This window comes from Falco biarmicus, chromosome 5 (genome assembly GCF_023638135.1).
Source record: "Falco biarmicus isolate bFalBia1 chromosome 5, bFalBia1.pri, whole genome shotgun sequence".
Lineage (NCBI taxonomy): Eukaryota > Metazoa > Chordata > Aves > Falconiformes > Falconidae > Falco > Falco biarmicus.
The window spans coordinates 15,985,116-16,006,865 of record NC_079292.1 but is presented as its reverse complement, the minus strand read 5'-3'; the positions used below and the strand labels follow the sequence as shown (position 1 = coordinate 16,006,865).

Genomic DNA, 21,750 nt, shown 5'->3' with positions numbered 1-21,750 from the left:
ATTTGAAGTGATTTGGATACTTGTATGCCTGTGCTTTGCATTAAAATAGAATGGAACAGTGCACAACTGATGTTTTTCTAAGTATCTAAACATGCAGCTGGTTTTGTTCTGTAATAGTCAATGGAAAATGGTAACTATGAAAAGGTTTGTTTTAATAAATTGATATGTAAGTGTGAGGAATGGAATAAAATCTCTTTTCTAATTTCAGGAGTTTAGATAAAGAAAGGGCAGTGCTGTTGCAACGAAGGAAAAGGGAAAATATGTCAGGTGAGCAAAGTTCAAAGATTTTTCCTTAGTAAAATTTCTAAAATTACATCAACTATAGATTTAAGAGTGTGTACATGGTTCCTGCAATTTTGATAGTCTTCAGTAGATAAGGTTCAGTAAATCAACTGATTTTTTTATCGACTTCATTGTTACTAAGATAACATTATATCAGAACCATTGCAGTCCCATGAGTTTTGCTAGTTGCCACTACTGCCTTTTTTCTTATCACAGTGGATTCAATCTTCAACCTGTTTGAACATCGTTAAAGTTTCATAATAATGAATGTGGCTTTTATAATAACAAGACTCCTTTGAGTAAGCTACTGAAGATAAGGTGGAAGAAAAAAATATTTCACAGCTCTGTAATTTTTATTCTTTCATAGTGTAGACTACTCATTTCCTTATACTAATCTCTTAAAATGACTCCATTGCAGGTGATATTCCTGTCTCTAAAAATTACATAATTGAGATTTAAAACAATCTATCATAGTTTTGAGAGGGAATCCTGATTCTTATTGGTTTGCTCTAGATTTAGGGGTGTATATTTGTATGGTTTTGGGTTTGTTTGACAAAAATTGCTAACCTTGGATAATACAATTGCATGATGTTTTGAGATTTTTTTTGGCTTTTGATAACTAGATGAAATGTGTATTGGAAGTACTTATTTCAGTCTCTATATTTTATGAAATTAGCTCTCCTGCTGTTTGTAGAATGTCAAAACCCAGCTGGCCTGACTTGTCAGGAGTTCTGTCCAGTAGTGTGCCCAGGTGGCCGAGAAGGCCAACGGCATCCTAGCTTCTATCAGAAACAGTGTGGCCAGTAGGACAAGGGAAGTGACTGTCCCCCTGTACTCAGCACTAGTGAGGCCATACCTCAAATATTCTGTTCCCTTTTCGGCCCTCACTACAAGAGGGATGTTGAGGTGCTGGAGCGTGTCCAGAGGACAGTGAAGCTGGGGAAGGGTCTGGAGCACAAGTCTTGTGAGGAGCGGCTGAGTGAACTGGGGCTGTTCAGCCTGCAGAAGAGGAGGCTCAGGAGGGACCTTACTGCTCTCAGCAGCTCCCTGACAGGAGGCTGTAGGCAGGTGGGGGTCAGTCTTTTCTCCCAGGTAACAAGTGACAGGACAGGAGGAAATGGCCTCAAGCTGTGCCGGGGAGGTTTAGACTGGATATTAGGAAACTTTCCTTCACTGAAAGGGTGGTGAAGCATTGGAATGGGCTGCCCAGGGAGGTGGTGGAATCACCATGCCTGGGGATGTTTAAAATACAAGTAGATGTGGTGCTTAGGGACATGCTTTAGCGGTGGACTTGGCAGTGCTGGGTTAACAGTTGGACTTGATGGTCTCAAAGGTCTTTCCAACCTAAGTGATTATGATATGAAAATGTGTTGTTGGTTTCCTGATTGACAGGTGGTGCTTTCAAGCTCTTAAAAAGTCATAATTTGGGAGGAAGTCATCCTCCTAAATTTAACGTGCTTTACTTTCAGATCATGTCTTTGAAATACTGGGGTATGTGCAAGAGTGTGTGCATTAAGATTTCTTTTTAAAAAAACATGTAGACAAGGTCCTGCTGCCTACTTCATATGCCTTCAGAAGGTTCTGAAGTATGATGTAGCCTAGAAGCGTGTGGGGCTTAATAGCGCTTCTCGGTGCAGTCAGTGCTTTCTGCTAATCACTGCTAAGCTGCATTAAGTCCCTTAAAGGCATTAATGACTGACTTAGAAAACCATGATAATTTTTGTTTTGTTTCAACAAAACCAGACTTAACTTTGTAAAGCTTTTGTTGACCGGGTAGATAATACAGATTATTATTTTTTTTCGGAATGTTGGAATTTATTTTTGCTGATTCTATTAAAATAATAGAACAAGTACATTTATAATGCATTTGGAGTTAATGAGTTTGCTAAGCGGTGTGATGTATTGTGAGGATGAACCTGAATTTACATCCAGGATAGGGGAATTTGATGACCCGAGCTATTTAAGTCATCTGTTAGGATTTGTAGCCACACTATGTGGTTATTTACTATAAACTTAAAGGAAGAGATAGTCAAAATCTTAGCAGGAGCTGAAGAGATTTTACCTTTGAAGTTAGTGTTCAGCCCTCCTTAATCCTAATGATCAGTCTTTTAAATCTGTTCTATGCATTCAGTAGGAAAAGAGATAATAAATGGTAAATCTTAAGTATCAAAACAGAGTAAAAAAATGTAAAAAATTAGTCTTAAGACTTAGCTGGTGCAGTATAATTACTGTGATTTATAATACATAATGTGGAATGTATGCTTACATCTCTACTTTTTATTTTTTAATTTTTATTATATTTATTTATGATTTATTTATTATTTTTGTTTGGTTTTATTTAGCCAGTACATTTACTTGGCTTAAATGCACTTCTTGTATGTTGACTGATAATATATGTTTCAACCAGACTTAAAGTAATTCTGAGTATGGACTGTCTACCCTGAGACACTAGTAGAACTGGCCAGTTTTCATAATGATTCCAAATAGGAAAAGCAAAAGTGGCATCTGTTTTGATGTATCTGTTCAATGTTTTTAAGTATTCAACAGCTGCAGAATGTTACTTGTAACTTACTTAGCAATAAGTTACAGGTGTTTGATTAAAGGTAAGATTAGACTGTTTGGTTGGTTTTTGATGAGTAGGAGTGTGTGTATATATGTATGTATTTTTTTTCTTTAGGTTTATGTATAGTGGGACTTTTCACTTAGATATGAGTGTACTTTATGGTGTAATAGTTTTTATTGTTAAGATTTCTGAAGATAGCTGTTTTAGCCATGTTGCATCCAAATGTAAACAGTGGGAAGCAAGAAGTAGATCAGTTGGTTTGCCTCAAGAAAAGGGCTTTTAAGTGAACGTTTCACAATACAAAATTTTGTGAAAGTCTTGCGCTTTTATGCGTAACCACATCACCTTTTTTCCTGGCAGCATTTGTAGCCTGTTGTTCTGGGGCCTGTGGTTGTATGTGGTGGTGTTGGTTTTGTTGTTTTTTGTTTTGTTTTGTTTTTTTGTTCTGGGATGAAGGTGTAATTCTGTTGCGGCTTACTGTGCATTGGATTACTTGCTGTGGTTCAGTGGAGTGAGCACCTTTGTTAAGCCCCTACTCAGCAGTATCCTGGATCTTTTGGCCTTCATTTTTTTTATTTTGTTGCAGGGGGTGTGTGTGTGGTGTGGTGTTTATTTTGTTCTAAAGATACAGGATCTACATGTGTAACTTGTTCAAGGATGTTTCTTCAAGCTGTCTGGTCTTGAAATTGGTGCTGATGAAATCACTTGCTGCTTATGGGGAAATGAGTCTGGGCCCATAACTTCTTACGAAATTTGTAGAGTTTGTATCTTGCCTTCCAAGATGCAAAATCTTCCCTTAGTGTGCTCTACTGAGGCTCTTTACAGTGAAAGCAGGTTATGTAGGTTAGGAAGGAGTGTCTCAAAACAACTCTGTAATTATATGTTCAGTTTAGGTAATTATTCTTTACAGTAAGTTAGGACACAGTGTAGACAACAATTTTGAAATGTTGCTTCCCTAAGGAAGACTGTGTTGGGGGGTGGTGGTGTTTTGCCGTGACATAATGGTTCTGTAGGCACTAGTGTATGTACTACAAACACTGACAATTTCAAGAGGGCCTTGGGTGTGATTTCTCGGTCATTAGTTATTCTGCTCTTCGTTCTTCTTTGATTAGACATTTCTTCTTTCTATGTGGTTCTTTTAATGCTAGTTCAGAAAATAGTCCCAGCAGAGATAAACACTTCCAGAAAACATCATTGGTTCCTAATATATTAAGTATAATTATATACCTAATAAATTGTTCAAAAGAACAACCAAGATGGTAAAATTGGATTGGTTACTATGCACAGAAGAATCCTGTTAAGGAATGTTGTGAGCAAGGAAAATCCAGAGTAACCAGTAGCTGGAGTTCTTTATTTAGTAAAGAAGGTTTCAAGAATTAGGGCTTGAGTGCACTGATTAAGGCAACATCCTTCTGAGCACAGAAGAAGTGCTTTCTCTGCTCTCACATGAAGTATTTGTAAAGCCTGCTTTTATGCAGTTTCAGAAAAAGTCTTGCTTAGTGTAAAATGTATTTACTGAAGGCAGAATATTTGGAAAAGCTGCTAAAATCCAAGAAGCCTGTACTGAGGACATGTGAACAGCAGTTTCCTGTCTGTGCGCACCATCTCTCTTCCAATCATCCCCATACTTCACAGCCTTTTGTCTTGACAGAACTAGGGTAATCCTGTTCCAGGTCAGGAAATGTATTTGTCTGACATAAATGCTGATGTATGCTAAATTTCAGGCTTTGGCTTTTAGGTCTGTGGGTGCACAGCACAAAGAAAAAATATCTTGTCAGTTTGTGTATGATCTTGTTTTAACAAAATAAACTTCACATTTCTCTTTGCTGAGTAGTGGAATGTTACTGCTGTGGGATTTTGAGAAGAGAAGGCTTTTGGCTAAACTGACATATTTACCCTGAAAAAGGCACTTGATGCTGAGAATTGCAGCTGAAATAGTTGATTATGACTTACATGTGACTGATTAATAGGGCTTTACAAGAAATGCTGGGCAGTCATTAATTTTAATCCCATCTAGAATACAGTCATCTGAAAGAATTCTAAAGCTATATTACAAGTAAAAGCTATATATAAATGAATGAGTTAGGTTTTTTTTAACCATTTTTGTTCTGATTCTAATTTTGTTTATAATTGAATATGATAATGTAATTCCATTCTTTGGAAGGAATTAATCTGGTATCTTTTACTTATTTGGCGTTACAAACAAACGTCTGTTAATTACCAGCTTCTCATTGGTCATTCATTTTCATGCTGTTGCAACTGTGGGTGAATTTTGCATGTGAGTGCTTGAAGCGTTTGTCAGTATGCATTTTTATATTTTAAAAGCAGGCGTAGAGTAACTAGTGAATGTTCTTTCTGCAGTATTTGATTGTTTACAGGATGTTCTTTGTTTTAAAGATGGGGATACCAGCGCAACAGAGAGTGGTGATGAGGTTCCTGTGGAACTGTATACTGCTTTTCAACATACACCAACTACAATTACTTTAACTCCTACAAGAGTTACAAAAGTCAATGATAAGAAAAGGAAAAAAAGTGGAGAGAAAGAACAGAACATAGCAAAATGTAAAAAAGTAAGTGAATGTAATTTCTCCTTTTATAACTCTGTTACAGGTTATAGCTATGTGACATCTCTTACCAAGAGACACTGGTTTTAAAAATCAGGCTATTATTACTAATAATGTTTTACTACCTGGGTTTAGCTTGAAATGTAATACTCCGCGGTAAATGATACAGTCCTCCCTATCTGTTCCCCGCACCCTTGCTCTTAATTCAAGTTAATGTGTACTAGCCATGAAAGTTCAATTTTACAACTGAGGCAGAATTTGTAAGGAGGAATTGTGTTTACTGGACCACTAGGTATAGTTACAGATTGGGCAGAGCAAGCTTTGGGTGCCCAAAGAAGGATTCTCTGTCTGAAAGTTTTCAGTTGGGGTTCTTTTAGGTTCAGAAATACTTGCTGTCAGTTGTCCTGATGTGACTTCGTGCCGATTTATTTGGGTTGAAATTGTGTGGAACTGTACTGTCAGAAAGTTAGCTACTGAACTACTTGAGTAAAAAGGATATTGACATTATACTATTTAGCTATAGGTGTAAACAATGTAACACATGTGAAGACAAATATATTGAAGAAGTAAAGTGCATGGGATTTCCTAAACTTAACCAGTTCCTTTCTGCAGTTCAGTTTCACTGGCTTGGATGATAACTTAAAATTTAAGTCAGAATTAGTTATTGATACCTCTTTGGAAATCTTGACTAAAATGTTTCCTTTGAATGAATAGTTCCGAATGTAAATTTACTATCGCATTCTTCTGTTACCTCCCAACATTGTGTGAGATGTTTGAAAGAATTAAGATTCTGTTGTAGAATTACAAACTTTTTTCAGAAGTTAATGTTATGGGATGTCTGTGACACCTGCTTCCCTTTCCCCTCTTTCCATAAATCGTGAGTGGGCAATTTACAGGTTTATGTGATGGGCATGGGGTATTCTGTAAGTATCTTTTTAGTTTCTTTGCCTTGAGTTCTGAAATTCTAGAGTGATACTGTAACAGGGGAGAAAGGTAGTGGTACCTGGATGACTAGCTCTGACATCCAGTGTGTACTTAGCTTAGAATGCTGAATGGGTTTTTAGAACATGTGTTGTGAGATGTAACCTGTTGCCGCCTTGGGATTTCAATGTAGTTTGTTCTGTTGTTGCCTTCCATGTTTTATTGAAAAGCTGTTAATACATTAATAGATTTTGAATTACTTAAGAGATTTTTGCATGTCCTCCAAAGAAAATAAATACTTACTTTTGTTTCAGGCATTTCGAGAAGGATCCAGGAAATCTTCACGAGTAAAGGTAACATGATTTTGTTTGGGTTTTGTTTTAAACCTTAATTGTACCTTACTTAAATAACACGAAGCATCAAGAGTGCAGTTGGGGCTACACATTAAGCACTAAAATACTCTCAGTAAGAAATGTGCTACATACACGTTGTAGTAATTTTAAATTAAGGTATGAGCACTACATCTTTATGTCCTGGGAAGCTAACTGAAATAGTATAGTGTAAATTTTTATTCTGGGAATGCTTGGTTTTCAAGAGCCAGTGGAGGAATTAGGGCTTGTTTTTGCTATGCAAGGGAGTAAATTTGAGTGCACATCTTATTTGAACTTGGTAGCTTCAGCCTTTCATAGCTCTAAGCAGCAAAAGAACGAAGTGGCTATATTGCATTTCAAAGCTAAACTAGCGGTTCTGCTCTGTCATACCTCCATGTATTCATCTGGTGGGACTCTACTCGCTAGTGCTGGCATAGTTTAAGGAATCATGTTGGGATGTCTGCTTTGTAATATTTAAGTGTTATAGCAGTCCTTAAATTGTCTGTGAGATAAAAATATGCATGGTTTGAAACTAGGTATCTCCCATAGTTTATTCATCCTTAGGATATATAGAAACAAGTGGGACACAATTTACATTTCAGCTTTATAAGATGTGACTTGCAAATAGTGAAGACACAACTGGGGAAGAAAATCTATTCTGTGCTTTTTGAATATGGTGCTTGTAAGGTTCCATTGCTTTTTTCATGGTTTTCTTAGCATCATACTTTTTAAAATGTTGTTTGTGTGTATGGTTCTCTTGATGAACAAAAGAAATCTGAACAGGTAAATTGAACTGCTGAACTGCTTGCTGTTTTATTATGTTTAATAGTGTCTCTGCTCAGGTGGCTAGAAAAGGGAGCATTGGTTTGCTGCTGCTGTCCGTAAGGAGCATTGGTTGGCTGCAGCCTGGCTGCTGCTTGTGAGGTCTTGGAGGTACTATGGCACTTTCTTTAAAAGTGGAAGGATCTGAAGCACCGCAGAAGAAAATTGTTTAGTGAGGACCAGATAAGGGGAGAAAAATGATCTGTGCAAAGCCTGTAACACTAGAGTCACAACCTTAATGTAGTAGATGTAAGATGTGAAGTTGAAAGGGGAAAATCAGATCTGTTTATTACAGAATGGAAGCTAGAGTTCTTTTGCATATGTTCAGGAAAGTTGAGTAGGCAGGGAGATCTGGCCCTCCAACTCCAGCCCTCCTAGATTCATGATGCAGTGCAGCTGTGGGAGGAAGCAATGTCAGTTTCTATTCTCATCCCACTAAAAGCTAGAATACATATTGAAAGGGGGAATGTATTCCTGAATTTGGGCAGTATTTATGAAATGATGCAATTCCTAAAAGGACAAATGTAATGCTACTGAATTCAACTCAGTGCTTGTGAGTAATGCAGAATTTTATACCAGACTTTTTTTAAAAAAACCCAAACCTTGAACCCATGGCGCACCTTTGCCCTTCGTTATGTGTCTTGTTGTAGACTTGGGTTTTTTTAAATTTTAGTATCTTTTTCTTACCTTGTAATATCTGACCGCTTTTAATTTCTAGGGCTCTGCTCCAGAGATTGATCCTACTGACAGTTCAAACTTCGGATGGGAAACTAAAATCAAGGCGTGGATGGATCGTTATGAAGAAGCAAATAATAACCAGTACAGTGAGGGTGTCCAGAGGGAGGCACAAAAAATAGCTCTGAGATTAGGCAATGGAAATGACAAAAAAGATGTCAGCACCAGCAATCTGATTTTCAAGCCTCCAGTAGAGGTAATGAGCTGTGCCATGTTGTGTTACTGCATGCTGGTTTCGTGCCATGACAAAGATAACTGTTTAGAAGCCTGAAAGGAAAAAAAAAAAAAAAAGGGCAGGAGGGCATACATGTGACACAACTTCACATTCATTTTCTGTATCTAGTCTCACCAGATCTAAGCATTAGAGTTTTAACAGCTTTTTCAGTATTTGTAATTGATTTTTATACATCCTGTGTCACCTCTGGTTATTTACACTTCCATATCAGCTCTTACAAAAATAGCTAAGGTGTTAGTCTGAGTGTGAACACTGAGTTGTCCTTGGACTGTCTTTTGTGGTGGACATTACACAGTAAACTTTGCTGTTGTTTCTCTGCTCTGTGAGGAGTATCAGGAGTGATTAGAATAGATAGAAGCATTAAAGTTGGAATCTTTTTTTCCTGCTGTGTATATCAACATGTTAATTGTTCACATCTTTCTTAAGGTGTGGTAAGTGTTCTGGATGTTCAGGTACTCAGGATAGAATTTCATTTACTTGTTCATGAAGGCTATTTCTGGTGGTAGGTCATACTTGATACTGATTTTCTTTTTTCTTTTTTTAAACTCATGTGATCCTGTAATTTCTAGTTCATGAAGAAACTGTGTGATGTGTTTTTCCTATCCTTAATATCAATTACTTAACCAGCTTCAAATCAGAGCCATGTAACAGATCTTAGCATTTTGTAGAAGAAATCTCGAGGAGTAGTTACTGTAGCAGATTAATGGAAGCATCTTCGCTTCTTTTCCTCAAAGACCATCATGGCGTATGGGACACCCTCCTTAGAGGAATATCCCTGCTTAGAGAGCCTTTTGCCTACGTAAAGGCCATTTCCTTTTTGATTGGTGATGACAGTTTTGAGAGGTGTGAGTTCACTAATTGTCAGGGTATGTACTGGTTTTTAAGTAAAAGCCGTCCTTCCACCTAAAGACATGAAAATAAATTTGGAAACTCTCAGGATTCTTTTTTTTACTATTGTTGTTTTTTCTAGTCTATTTTTCCTTGAATGAATCATGAACGTCCTTTTATGCCTGCATGTTTTCTTTTGTTTGAAGGAATTAAAGCCTTCTGAAAGTGTTATGTGAAACAATGCAGCAGTTCATGCTAGTAGTGATGGGAGTTAAGTGCACTAGGGGATGTAGTGCTTGAATTGTGAGAACATGAGTGTCTTTTGATTTTCAGGCATGTGCTGGAGAACTAGGGCTAAAGCATCCCTTGAATCTAAATTCATAACTAGTTCTGTTGGCAGGGGAACAGGGCAGTTTGACGAAATCAGTCTGGAGGTTTAATTACAGAAAGGAGGGTGTTTTCATGCAGAATTGTTCAGTAGTTGTGAAAGTATAATCTGCTGTTAACAATAATGGAAAAATAGTTGAAAATGATACTCCATAAATTAACTTCTGTCTTTATAGAGTTACGTGCAAAAAAACAAGAAAATTTTAAAAGCCGCCAAAGACTTGCCTCCTGATGCACTTATTATTGAATACAGAGGGAAGTTCATGCTGAGAGAACAATTCGAAGCTAATGGATATTTCTTTAAAAGGTCTGTTCCAAATATTTTAATAAGGTAACCATTAAAATGCTGTTTTCCCAAACTCTTGCCTTAAGTACAGCTGGGTCTTGGTTGCCAGCAGTGTCTTGCATTTTAATGTTATGTGATTTAAAATAATTGCAGTTGGAATCTGGTCTCCCCCTTCTCTTCCGGATATCCTTACAGATCTGTTCAGGAGTTGGTTTCGTTTTTCTTTGTTCTTCCCTGGTTACAGGATCCTGCATTCTCAGTGGGGTAGTTGTGACCTTAAACCAGAGATTGGCAGGTTCTACCATCCTAAAATAATTCAGAAGGTAATGGCAAAGATGTTCTCTTTTGTGAGAGAACTAGATTTTAAACCCATCAGGCTGAGAATGGAATTGGACACAGGTCAACTGGGGGCAGATTTTGCTGCTGGAGTTCTCTAGTTGGTTAAGTTCCTGAGCTATGCATGGCTGCTGCTTCTTCCTGTGGATCAGTTTCAGTGCTGGCATTAACTGCACAGACATGCAATACTATTGGAGGAGATAAAACGCAGAAGTTTTGCTCTGTAAAGATGGAGGGATTCCTTGACACTTGTAATAGAAGAACTTAAAGCACACATTAGCAAAGTGTTTAGATGCCCCTTTTCTTGAGGAGGGTTGGGTGCTAGTGATACTGCAGATGTTAGGCAGGGATGTGGAGGTGTTAATATTTTTTTTTGGATGACTCTGAGGCACCTAAATCTCTACCTGAGTTTCCTTCTAGGAGGTGCCATAAGAAAAGCTTAAGAAAGATGAAAAATCTTAACCTTTTTTCTTCCACATTAAGTGCTTGCCATGTTATTGTTCCTCCCTTTAGATCCTTTGCAGAAGAATTATATTCAGGGCTGTAACTCTGACTTTGAGTATTCTGAGAACTAGAGAATGTACCAGTTACAGTCCTGAAGCTTAAATTACAAACATGTCATTCTCGGATTAACCCACAAATTTGGTGTAGCATGCCAAACATCATGTTACAAAACTAACTGATGTGAAGAGTAAGTGATACGTAACATGTTTAAAAATTATAAACCCCTGGTTTTCTTGCATCTTTTTCAGGCCATACCCATTTGTTTTGTTTTACTCCAAATTCCATGGGCTAGAAATGTGTGTTGATGCAAGGACTTTTGGAAATGAAGCTCGATTCATCAGGCGTTCATGTACGCCAAATGCAGAGGTGAGCATATACATAAAGGTAAAGTAGGCTTTATTTACTTAGAAGTCTCCTTTTCCTTGAGTGTCCCAACTGATAATTTGAGCAATCCCTGTAATTTCTATACAGGCACTTAAAAAAAACCCCCAAACAGACAACCAAACACCCCCACCCCCCCGAAAACAAAAACCACTTCCCAAAGTACTTCATGATTTCATTATAATATAGTTATGTTCTCTTGAATGTAGGTGAGGCACGTAATTGAAGATGGAACAATTCATCTTTATATTTACTCCATCCATAACATTCCAAAGGGAGCAGAGATTACTATAGCATTTGATTTTGATTATGGAAATTGGTAAGTATTTGAGCATGCTGTTCTAAAATACATCTACTGCATTGCAGTTCAGAGTGGCTTTGTTCTTACATCATTTGCTTTCTTGCATGCTCTAATAACACAGAGCTCCTTAAGCACTGTATTTACAATGAACAGAGTGTGTGTGGGCAGGGTTTCTTTGGTATTTGTATTTACTGCGTATCTGTTGCCGTTTTCAGCAATGTTGCAGTTACTTGTAAATGATGTGGAAAACGTGCGAACTTAGGTGAATATGAATAAAGATGTACTATGAGAATTCATTGTGTGTAGGTGTCCCATAGTGTGGGGAGAGTAGAGGGAAGAAAATGTAGAATTATACAGTAATGCCCTATTTATTGCAGAGTGCCTCTGTAGCATAACTTCAGGAAGACAGTGTCTGTGGAATTTAGTTATAAGTTGTGTTTGATATATGATTAAGAGTGTTCACATACACTGAATGCTTAGTGCCTTAGATTCTATAACCTGTTACACGTCTTCCTGAATATAACTGCTGCTCCGTTGATAAATTGGGGAAAGCTCTAGTAAACTGTTGACATTGTAAGCATTGTTTTGAAATGGTAAAGGAAATAATTCACGAAGTTCTGTTCACGTATATAGGGACTGTTATTCAAACTCTTTGAAATCTGATGGCAAAGTAAGGCCTTTGAGTGGTACGATCTAGTAATGGTTTCTCTTGGCTCGTAGGAAATGTTCTAGGGTATAGGTGCATAGTGCAGGAACCCCTAGGCTAACACTAACCTTGGAAACTGAGGCAATGGAGAGCTTATTTTTATATGTGCACTTGGTTGTGTACAGAAGCAGTCCAGTTGTTTTGCAACACCAAGGTAATGCGCTTTTCTGTGGTCTGCTCGTAGTTCAGCTTGGATGCTGTGTGGTCATGCCTTCACTACTTCTGGACCTGAAGTATTTATGTCCAAAGAGTACTATTTGTATTAATCAGTTTGGGTTCGGTTGAGCTTAAGTCACCTTACACTCTCAGGTGTTGTAGACACTCCTACATGCCTCACATGAAGACAACCTGAAAAACTGCCTGATTGGTAGGGGTTTTTTTGGGCGGTTATTTCTCCTTTTAGAAGTATGTAGTAATTGTGTTTAGTACCTGCAGCTGAAGCCTGTGTAAGTTGAATGTGTTTGAATAACATTCCTACGTACCCAAGTGGAATTTAAAATTGTACGAAGTGCCTCTGAATTCTTGCCGGTGTGCTTGTTCTGTGAATTGTCTGCTGTCTTTGTGTAAAGCAAGAACATTGTGCCTTTGATGCATATCTTGATCTCTTTAATGTGGTAGCTATATTTCCATCCAGGATATACCAAGGTTTTAGATGTCTTCCATCTTTTAAGCAAATACTAACCTTGAATTTAAAGGAATTTCATGTGGCAAACAGCCCCAAATTCTGTTAACCAGTATATGTTTTTTTGAATTACAGTGGTATTGTATATCTTGGTGCAAATGAGTCAGCTGCTTTTTATATGGTTAACTTGCATAATAGCAAATGTTTAATGTGAAATGTGCCTGCTTGTGTAAATTAGTATTGAAAAGTCTCATTGCTGTACAGCCTAATCAAAATATGCCTTCTTGCATTTAATTACTTCTAGTAAATACAAAGTGGATTGTGCTTGCCTCAAAGAAAATCCTGAATGTCCAGTTCTCAGACGTTCGGAGCCTACAGAAAACATCAACACTGGATATGAAACCAGAAGGAAAAAGGGCAAGAAGGAGAAAGATATTTCAAGAGAAAAAGAGACTCAAAATCAGAACATCACATTGGACTGTGAGGGAGCAGCCACCAAAATGAAAATTGCAGATAATAAACAGAGGAAGCTCTCTCCCCTCAGGCTGTCCATTTCTAATAATCAGGTATTCATACAAAAGATGATCAGAAAGAAAAGCTAAATACAAATACTCTCCATTTGTAGTTACTAAAGGAATTTGAAAAGTCCTGAAAAGGGGTATGGAGATTTATCAGAAATCCTAAGGATGGATAAATTCTTTAGAATTTTTTTTTATACTATTCTCAGTTTTCCTTAATATTTGATATGTTGGTTTCCATACCAGTTTTAACTATAATGTTTCCTCTGAATTTCTTGGAGGATCTCTAATGTAAAAGCCTCATGTTCACACTTTGAGGAGCTCCCAGTCCATCCTGAAGTGCCTTTAGCTTAGTTGCATATGTTACTCAGAGTAGTATTTTAAACTCAGCAATAAGTAGCCCTGCCCTATAAAAAATAAAACTTCAACCCACAGTATTAAGTGTTTGCTGGAGCTCTTGTTAAATAGAGCTCTGCAGCTCTATTAAATAGTTCGGGGCGTTGGGAGGAGGATGGTGTGTGTTGAAGCTAAATACTGGATAATAGGTAGATAGTATAGTAAAGCCACCTGGTAATATACCATGGTAATAAATTTTGTATTAGTCTTTCTTTTAATATGTCATTTCAAAAGAAATATTGAGAGGTCTGTGAGATTAATTATTAACATAATTTTGCAGACAGATTATTAACATGAGCAGATGGCTACCTTAGTAACTATCAGTCTTCTCTTTCTTTTTGAGGGTGGTGATTTTTTTTTTTTTTTTCCCCCTTACATGATGGTTTTTGATGATGCTTTGGGATAGAGAGGAAGGAGTTATTCTGGGAGGGAGCCATTTCCTGGTTCTTCTAACATTACTTAGGAGTAAAGGAAATAAGATGAAATTGAACATAGTGACACTCAGTTTTCATAAAATTATTAAATTTTTCTGGGGTTTTAGTAGCTAAATAGCTTAAAAGTGCTTGGAAGTCCAGAAAGCATGGCATGTGACTGTTAGAAATTATGATCTCCAGAGAGGCAACGCTTAAACTTTTATCATCTTAATTGATTTTTAAAAAAATTGTTTGGGTGGTTTTTTGTTTTTAACAAGTGATAACTGGTATCTTCTTCTGAGCTTTTAATGTACTATACAGTGCTTATATAGAACAGTCACAGGAGAACTATTGTTTTTCAAAACTGAGCTTGAAATGGTAGGAATTGTGAGAATAAAGCTGTTAAAATGTGTGTGTAAACACAGAAGCCAGTCATCAGATTTTTTTCCTGGGGTAAAATACGTAATGCTAACCAAAGAAGGAGTATGGGGAAACTATAAATGTACTTTCAAGACAAATATTAAAAAAACCTTTTATGTAAAAGTGAAATTGCATATAGGACTAATGAACACTTAACTCTTTTCAAAGTTACTGTTTCATGGTTGGGTTTGGGTCAGTTTTTTAATTGGGGTTTTTGTGTGTGTGGTTTTTAGTTTGGTTTTGTTGTTGTTTTGGGGTTTTTTAACAGAAAACCATTATTAGTTAGCTAACTCTTGTGTTTCCTTATGGTATGGCACTGTTGTATTGTGTAGTGAGACTTAAAATTGAAAATCTGACCTTAATAGAACAGTTCTTAGCTGAAAAGAACTTCTGTGTAATTGTTAACGTCTCCTTTGGCACTTACTCTATTTCAGTAAAACAGATTTTATTCTATTTCAATAATTTTTTATTTTTTTCATGGGTATGTAATGTAAAGCTCATAATTCTTTAACTGATTATAAAGTGGCTAGGACAGTGGCCGTGTTAGTGCCCAGAAGTTTCTGTTGGTTTGGAGGTTTAATTCTGATTATTTTTTGTTGTTGTTGGTTGATGGGGTGGGGGAGTGGGCATGGATCCCCAAAATTTCAATAAGATCAGTATGCTGAAAAAAAGATACAGATGCTCAGAATGGAAAAGATCTAGTCAGCTGATTATGTTTACAGGTTTATACAAAGGTACAAGTGGTTGTTAGGTTTTTTTACATTTTTGTCTTCATTTATTGGCTTGGTTACTTTTGACGTAGTGATCTGAGGATTCTTAGTTCTGTGCAGCTTTTAGTTTTCCCTGGTTTGCAAGATTAGTAGGGCTTCTGTAAAGCAGTCATTTCTGTCTTTCAGGAGCCAGACTTTGTTGATGATATAGAAGAAAAAACTCCCATTAGCAATGAAGTAGAAATGGAATCAGAGGAGCAGATTGCAGAAAGGAAAAGGAAGATGGTAAGTTGGGAAGCAAGTAGCTGCCTAAAGTTGTCATTAAGTCTTAGTGACACCTGCTCTTCTCATGCTAATTACTACCTTTTTGTAGGCTTGTAGAATGTGAGTGTATATGAAGTCAGATCCTCACATGAACTTCAACTTAAAATGCAAGGCTTGCTATTTGATAGCATTTAATGTGGCTTGATCATTGCTTTGTGACAGAAGCCTGCTTTTATCTTCAAATGTGTGTAATTTTTTATTGCCTTTTAAAAAATATTGTAGAAAATCTAGATTTCTTTGCTCTTTATTATTGCTTGTTATTTGTAGTGGCCATTTTTATAGATAGCATTGGGGTCAGGATTTTTGCCTTACTAATTATTTGAGTTCCCATCTTCCAAATCCTCAGAAGTCCTAATTTTGAGAGGTTGGTAGCACAATGTTACGGAACTGGCATTTTAGAATTCTGTTAGGTGTTCAAAATTTGAGATACTGAAATTACTAGTTAAAATCTTAGCCAAGTTATTTAATGAAATACTAATACTTGGAACTTTCATTTTATTGTTCATGCTCACAGAACTTCTGATAAGTAGAGTTCAAGGTGGCACCAAAACTGTCTGCGTCTGCCCAGAACTTAATAAGAAAATGAAGGGGCTAGGGGCATACATTCCTTTTGGTCAGTATTTTCTGCAGTCTTGTCAGTATCAAAATTGATGAGACGTGTTTATTAGACATCAGAAAATAAAATCTGCTCAAGTAAAATGTATATTTTAATACAAGACCTGAAGAGTGACAGCATGAGCTGTGATACTATCAAACAATGGTGTCTCGTCGTGGTTTTGAGGAATGATTCTCATCACACTGTTGGATGTGTTAGTTTTGCTCCAGAGTATGTGCTGGCTTTTTTTTTTTTGTTGGCACGTCTTAATAAAATGAAGCTCTCTGTGGAACTTCGCTACAGCAGAGTTGCTGTAGTAAAGTTGTAATTAGTACTCTAGCACTGTTATGAGGATGGTGAATAGTTGCAAGTTCGTATTTTACCAAGCAGAGGCAGGTTGAGTTGCAAAACAAAATTGCCAGAACAAAATCATTCGCTTATATGACCGATACGTTTGCAGGTATTCCTTCTTTGATACAAACACATCGTTGCTGTCAATGCACTGTTGAGCTACAGATGTTATATAAAAAAAAATTTATAATAAAGCCCCCAGTTCTGCCACCTCTGTATTGTCTTAGCAGAGCTCTGTGCAGATGGAATCTGCCTCTATGCAGCACTAGAACCTGAATTACAGATAGACAGAAAACTAGCTTCTCTGTGTGACCGTACGTTACCTTGTTTTGAAATGGTGATTCTTGGATGTTGATTGTATGTTTTGATGTAGCTTGTGACACTTGGAAAATTGGGTCAGGGGGTAATGCTTTCTGTTGCTTCATACATGTATTAGTATTTCATATCTTTCTCATCGTTAGCATTTTATTGTTTTTGACTACATGCAAGTAAGTGGCTCAGAGCTACATGTTATTTTTATGCTTTTAGGTGAGTGATTTACTAGTAAATTATATTTTTAGTAATTCTTAATCTTAAATCCAAAGCAGGACAATCTTCTTGTTTGTCAAGGCTGGTATGAATGCCAGCCTTTCTTCAGAACTCTGTAATAATTGCAGTCACTGTAACATCTCCCTTTCCTTTGAGAGCTTCTGCTGAAATTGATATCCATGTCAACATACACTGAACATGTTCTGAACTACTTGGGGGGGGGGGGGGGGCGGCGGAGAGAGTATGTATGTATTTACATATGTGAAAGATTGACTGAAACTTTATCATGATTATTATTAAATCCATCAGACAAGAGAAGAACGGAAAATGGAAGCTATCCTGCAAGCTTTTGCCAGACTAGAAAAAAGAGAAAAGAGAAGAGAACAGGCTTTGGAAAGAATCAGCACAGCAAAAACTGAGGTTAAATCAGAATGCAAGGAAGCACAGATTCTCAATGACACTGAATTTATTCAGGTAGTTATCTGGAACTTTATTTTAAAGCTAGTTTTTAACATGGCATATTTTATCGGTTTGGATGTTGAGCTGTGCTTCCTAAGATATATGCCATTTTTCCCCCCTCTGAACTCAAAGATACTTGATCAAAATCTGTATAGCTCTTTGACATTATATTCCATTAGCTCATTTTTTTCCCCAAGAAAATATGTATAGAATTCGTTTGAGGAATTCTAGTTACAGTAGTTTATGCGAACATGGACACATGCACACCAGCTCTGTAATGCAGTCTCTCTTAGAAGTTCAGGATAGGAGGCATTTACCAATGTTGACTTCAGTCACAGGAGGTGCATTTCCTTAGGCACCCTCCGTAACCAGTGGAGAACAACTTGCTGCTTCAGTGGCTTACTCAGGAGTAGATTATAATCCTTTCTTTTCTTTTAAAGGCAAGGGGTTATTAAGGTGTAGTTTGTTCTGAGTTCTTGCAGATGATACTTAATGTTTCATAAACAGTTTTTTACTCTGTTGCTGGATGCTAGTATGCTTCTTACTTGCAAATACTCCTGCGGGTTCTCAGGTCAGGTTGTTTACCTGGGTAATTTCTGTCAGCATGCTGTCACAAAAGGTACTTGACAGTGCTAAACGCGTAGTAAACTATAAATTGCAGAAAGGATATTGGATGGGAAGAGATAATGTTGTAAGTAGCTGATTTCTACCTTATGGATGAATGAATGTGGTATGGCAGTTCTTTACACAAATCTGTGGTGATCTAACCACTGACAGGTGTGCATGAATACTCTGCCAATGGTATAGCAGGTGCTTGGGAGGAAAATACAGGAAGTATTGCAGTTTGCCTTGAATTAGGATAGAAATATTATCGCTGAAGTATTTTCGTTCTAACAATTAAAATGGGATAAAGACTTTTTAGACCTGTAAAGGAAGGGGGAACTGACATTTTGTTTTAAGAAGATAATGTAGCTTTCATGTGTATGGGGTCTGTTTACTAGACTTCTGTTTTGTACCAGGAACCAGCAAAAGAAGAAACTGCCACCAAGCCTACCCCAGCCAAAGTTAATAGAGCTAAACAGAGGAAAAGCTTCTCACGGAGTAGAACTCACATTGGGCAGCAGCGTAGACGACACAGAACTGTCAGCATGTGTTCAGATATCCAGCCATCTTCTCCTGACGTGGAAGTAACTTCACAACATCATGAAACTGAGAATGCTGCACTGGTAGCTGAGCCTGAAACAGAAACTGTTGTTACAGAAATGGTTACTGAAACAGAAGCTCCAGCACTTAGTAAATGCCCTACTAAGTATCCTAAAACAAAGAAGGTATGTCTCCGAAGGGATGGGGAAAAGAGGATGGACTTTTAAAAAAAAAAAACCTATAGGTTGCTGCATCAGTATGCAACTATATATAGATTTTTAAAAAAGAACCTTTGACTTGTTTCTTTAAATCACTATTACGTGATTTTTTTTAGCTACTCACTGGTAATAAATTAAGACATTAAAAAAGGTATGTGCAAGATCCATTGGTAGAAGTTATTTTTGATTTTAAGAGACTTCCAAAATACATCTTTCAGAACACTTTTAGAACAACTGTTTTCTAAGGGAAGTACTTTCTAAATGGGCTGAAATAAATTACGTTTTTGATACGTATACTAAGTGGTTAATTTAAGAGGAAAAGAACAGAAATAAAAAGTTGAGTTTCCTTTCTTTGTTCATCATATGCTTTAGAAAGTATTTTAATGGTAGCAAACAGTATCTTAAAGGAAATCATTAACTTCTAATACTTCGGAGATGTCTTTTTCTAAAGTGAATGGATTTAAACACTCAGATTTATCTGCATGTTTGGAAGGACGATTCTTTAGTACTTTGTTTTAATTTTTTTATTATTGGAGTGCATTGCAGAAGGCTTTAAGAAATGCCTCAACATTTCAAGACACTTGAAAAAAATCTTAAAATCAGCAAGTGTGAATAAAGTAGTAAAACTTACTGCTTTAAAATTCTACAGACTGCACTCAAAAGTGACTTTTTTTCAGTGTGCTTTACAAGTTCTGAAAACTATTCTGTGGAGGGGAAGGAGGAGAGGAAGTCATAGGTTGAAACTTCTTCCGAAATAAACAGTAACAATTTCAAGATGGTTTGATCTTAACCCCCCCAAACATACTTAACTTAAATATTTATTTATTTTCCCCACGAGGCACCTGAGTCATCCTGTAACACTGCTTATTGCATTGTTATTAAATTCTTGTGAGAATGGAGACGAGAATCTTTTTTCCTTTTTATGTATGGCATAGCAAAAAAGAAGGAAGATACAGAAGTCTGAGTTTCACTGCACTTTTTTGCTGTTTCATAGTATTGAGGATAAATGCCTATGAAATGCCTTCTTGTATTGTACCCAGTGTACCATGTGTGGACAAAATCCTGCTTTAAAAATGAATTAATAAATATAAATAGGTTTGTAAAAGACTAGCAACTTCAAATATTAGTATGATATGAAGGCTTTAATACAGATTATAATAATATATTTAATGTGCTGGGTTTGGATGTCCTTAGCTTTATTTAAACATCATAAAATTTAGGAGGTTAGTCTGTATCTGTTAATAGGAACCAAAATCCACTGGCATGTTTTTAAAACCCCCTGAACTAGCTAGGAGAGAATTCCTCTTTTTGAACAGGTGTGCCTTAGTAAATGTGTTGTAACTTAATATAACTACAATAGTGAATAATGTTCAAGGCATCTGCCTGACATGTTGACTGAAGCACAGTCCTGACAGTACAGAAGTCTGAGGAGTTTACTTTAACTTTGTTCTATTAATGTTACATTACTACTCCTCAGCTTAGGTGCTTGGGCATAAGTTTAAAATTTGTCTTGGAATTCTGTTACTAAATTTATGCTGTAAGTATAGTTGATCTGGGCTCTTGTATATTCAGTGAGACTTAAATAAAAGAACTAGATGTTAGTTTACAACAAACAAATCAAACCCAAAAAGCAAAACCCCCAAAACTTCGGCATGTAGAGCAAATTTATAGTGATTCCTTCTCCTGTCCCCATTACTTTGCTAAAGCTGTCCTCATTCTTGCCCTATGTATTCTTAAATTTGCAGCCTGGAAACTAGCTGTTTTCTGGGTTGTGTAACAGTTGACTAGGTGAATAATTAAACTAAACAATTCCTAAAAGCCACTTATAAAAGCACTCATAAACCACTAATTTTTTCTTTCTCTCTGTTTAGCACTTGGTCAGTGAATGGTTAAGTGAAAAGAGTGATAAAACAGGGAAGCCTACAGACAGTCTATCAGAAAGGCCTCTACGCATAACTACAGACCCTGAAGTTCTGGCTACTCAACTGAATTCTTTACCAGGTCTCACTTACAGTCCACATGTATATTCAACTCCAAAGCACTATATTCGTTTTACTTCACCATTCCTTTCAGAAAAGAGGAGGAAAAAAGAACCTGTGGAAAACATTACTGGCTCTTGTAAGAAGGTAATGCTTCCCTTCATTATGGTTCCCCATCCCATATTAATTAAAAAAGTCTTTGTTTGCTAGCACAAATTCAGGCAGAAAAAAGCTAGATTGGCAAACCAATTCTGTCACGTGTAATGTGTTTTGAAACATTTATTGTTAATCTCTTAAAGTCACTGATTTGAACTTGGTTTATTACAGCGTTGGTTGAAGCAGGCTTTGGAAGAAGAAAATTCAACAATAATTGATAGATTTAATTCACCATCACAAGAGAGATCTAGAAGTCCAGCCATCAATGGTGAAAATAAAAGTCCTTTATTACTGAACGACAGCTGTTCCTTAACAGGTGAAGCTTTTATTAGTATGGTACATAAGAGCTATGTCACCGTAGTGAAATGTGGAGGACTCTGTTTTTTAAAGTGATGAGTTAATGAAAATTCCAGGGGTATTTGCACTATTTCCTGATACTTTCCTTGAAAGAAATGCTTAGTTACGTAGTGGTTGGGATTTTGTCCCCTTTGAATGTATAATTGATACTACATAAGTAACCACTGTATCTCATAGTGTTTACAGTCCACAAAAGACTGCCATTTTTGACTATGGGTATTAAGAGATTAGATTATAAATTCATTTTCTGTGCTGTTCTGTATATTTAGAATTCCTTCTAAATTCAGTTGGCCTGTTGCACACAGAGGAAAAGCTGTGTAATCTTGTAGGCAAAATGAA

The 21,750-nt window shown here is 36.7% G+C and overlaps 1 protein-coding gene across 1 annotated transcript in view; it reads left to right on the top strand.

Annotated features, from left to right (window-relative positions):
* The window catches only part of KMT2E (lysine methyltransferase 2E (inactive)), a 62,360-nt gene that overhangs the window by 28,897 nt on the left and 11,713 nt on the right, over window positions 1-21,750 (top strand). Inside the window, 13 exon segments of the mRNA XM_056339529.1 lie at window positions 209-267; window positions 5,243-5,415; window positions 6,645-6,683; window positions 8,242-8,454; window positions 9,885-10,015; window positions 11,083-11,200; window positions 11,425-11,534; window positions 13,149-13,410; window positions 15,488-15,586; window positions 17,409-17,573; window positions 18,578-18,886; window positions 20,791-21,045; window positions 21,226-21,370. Of these exon segments, the coding sequence (XP_056195504.1) occupies window positions 209-267; window positions 5,243-5,415; window positions 6,645-6,683; window positions 8,242-8,454; window positions 9,885-10,015; window positions 11,083-11,200; window positions 11,425-11,534; window positions 13,149-13,410; window positions 15,488-15,586; window positions 17,409-17,573; window positions 18,578-18,886; window positions 20,791-21,045; window positions 21,226-21,370 (2,078 nt within the window).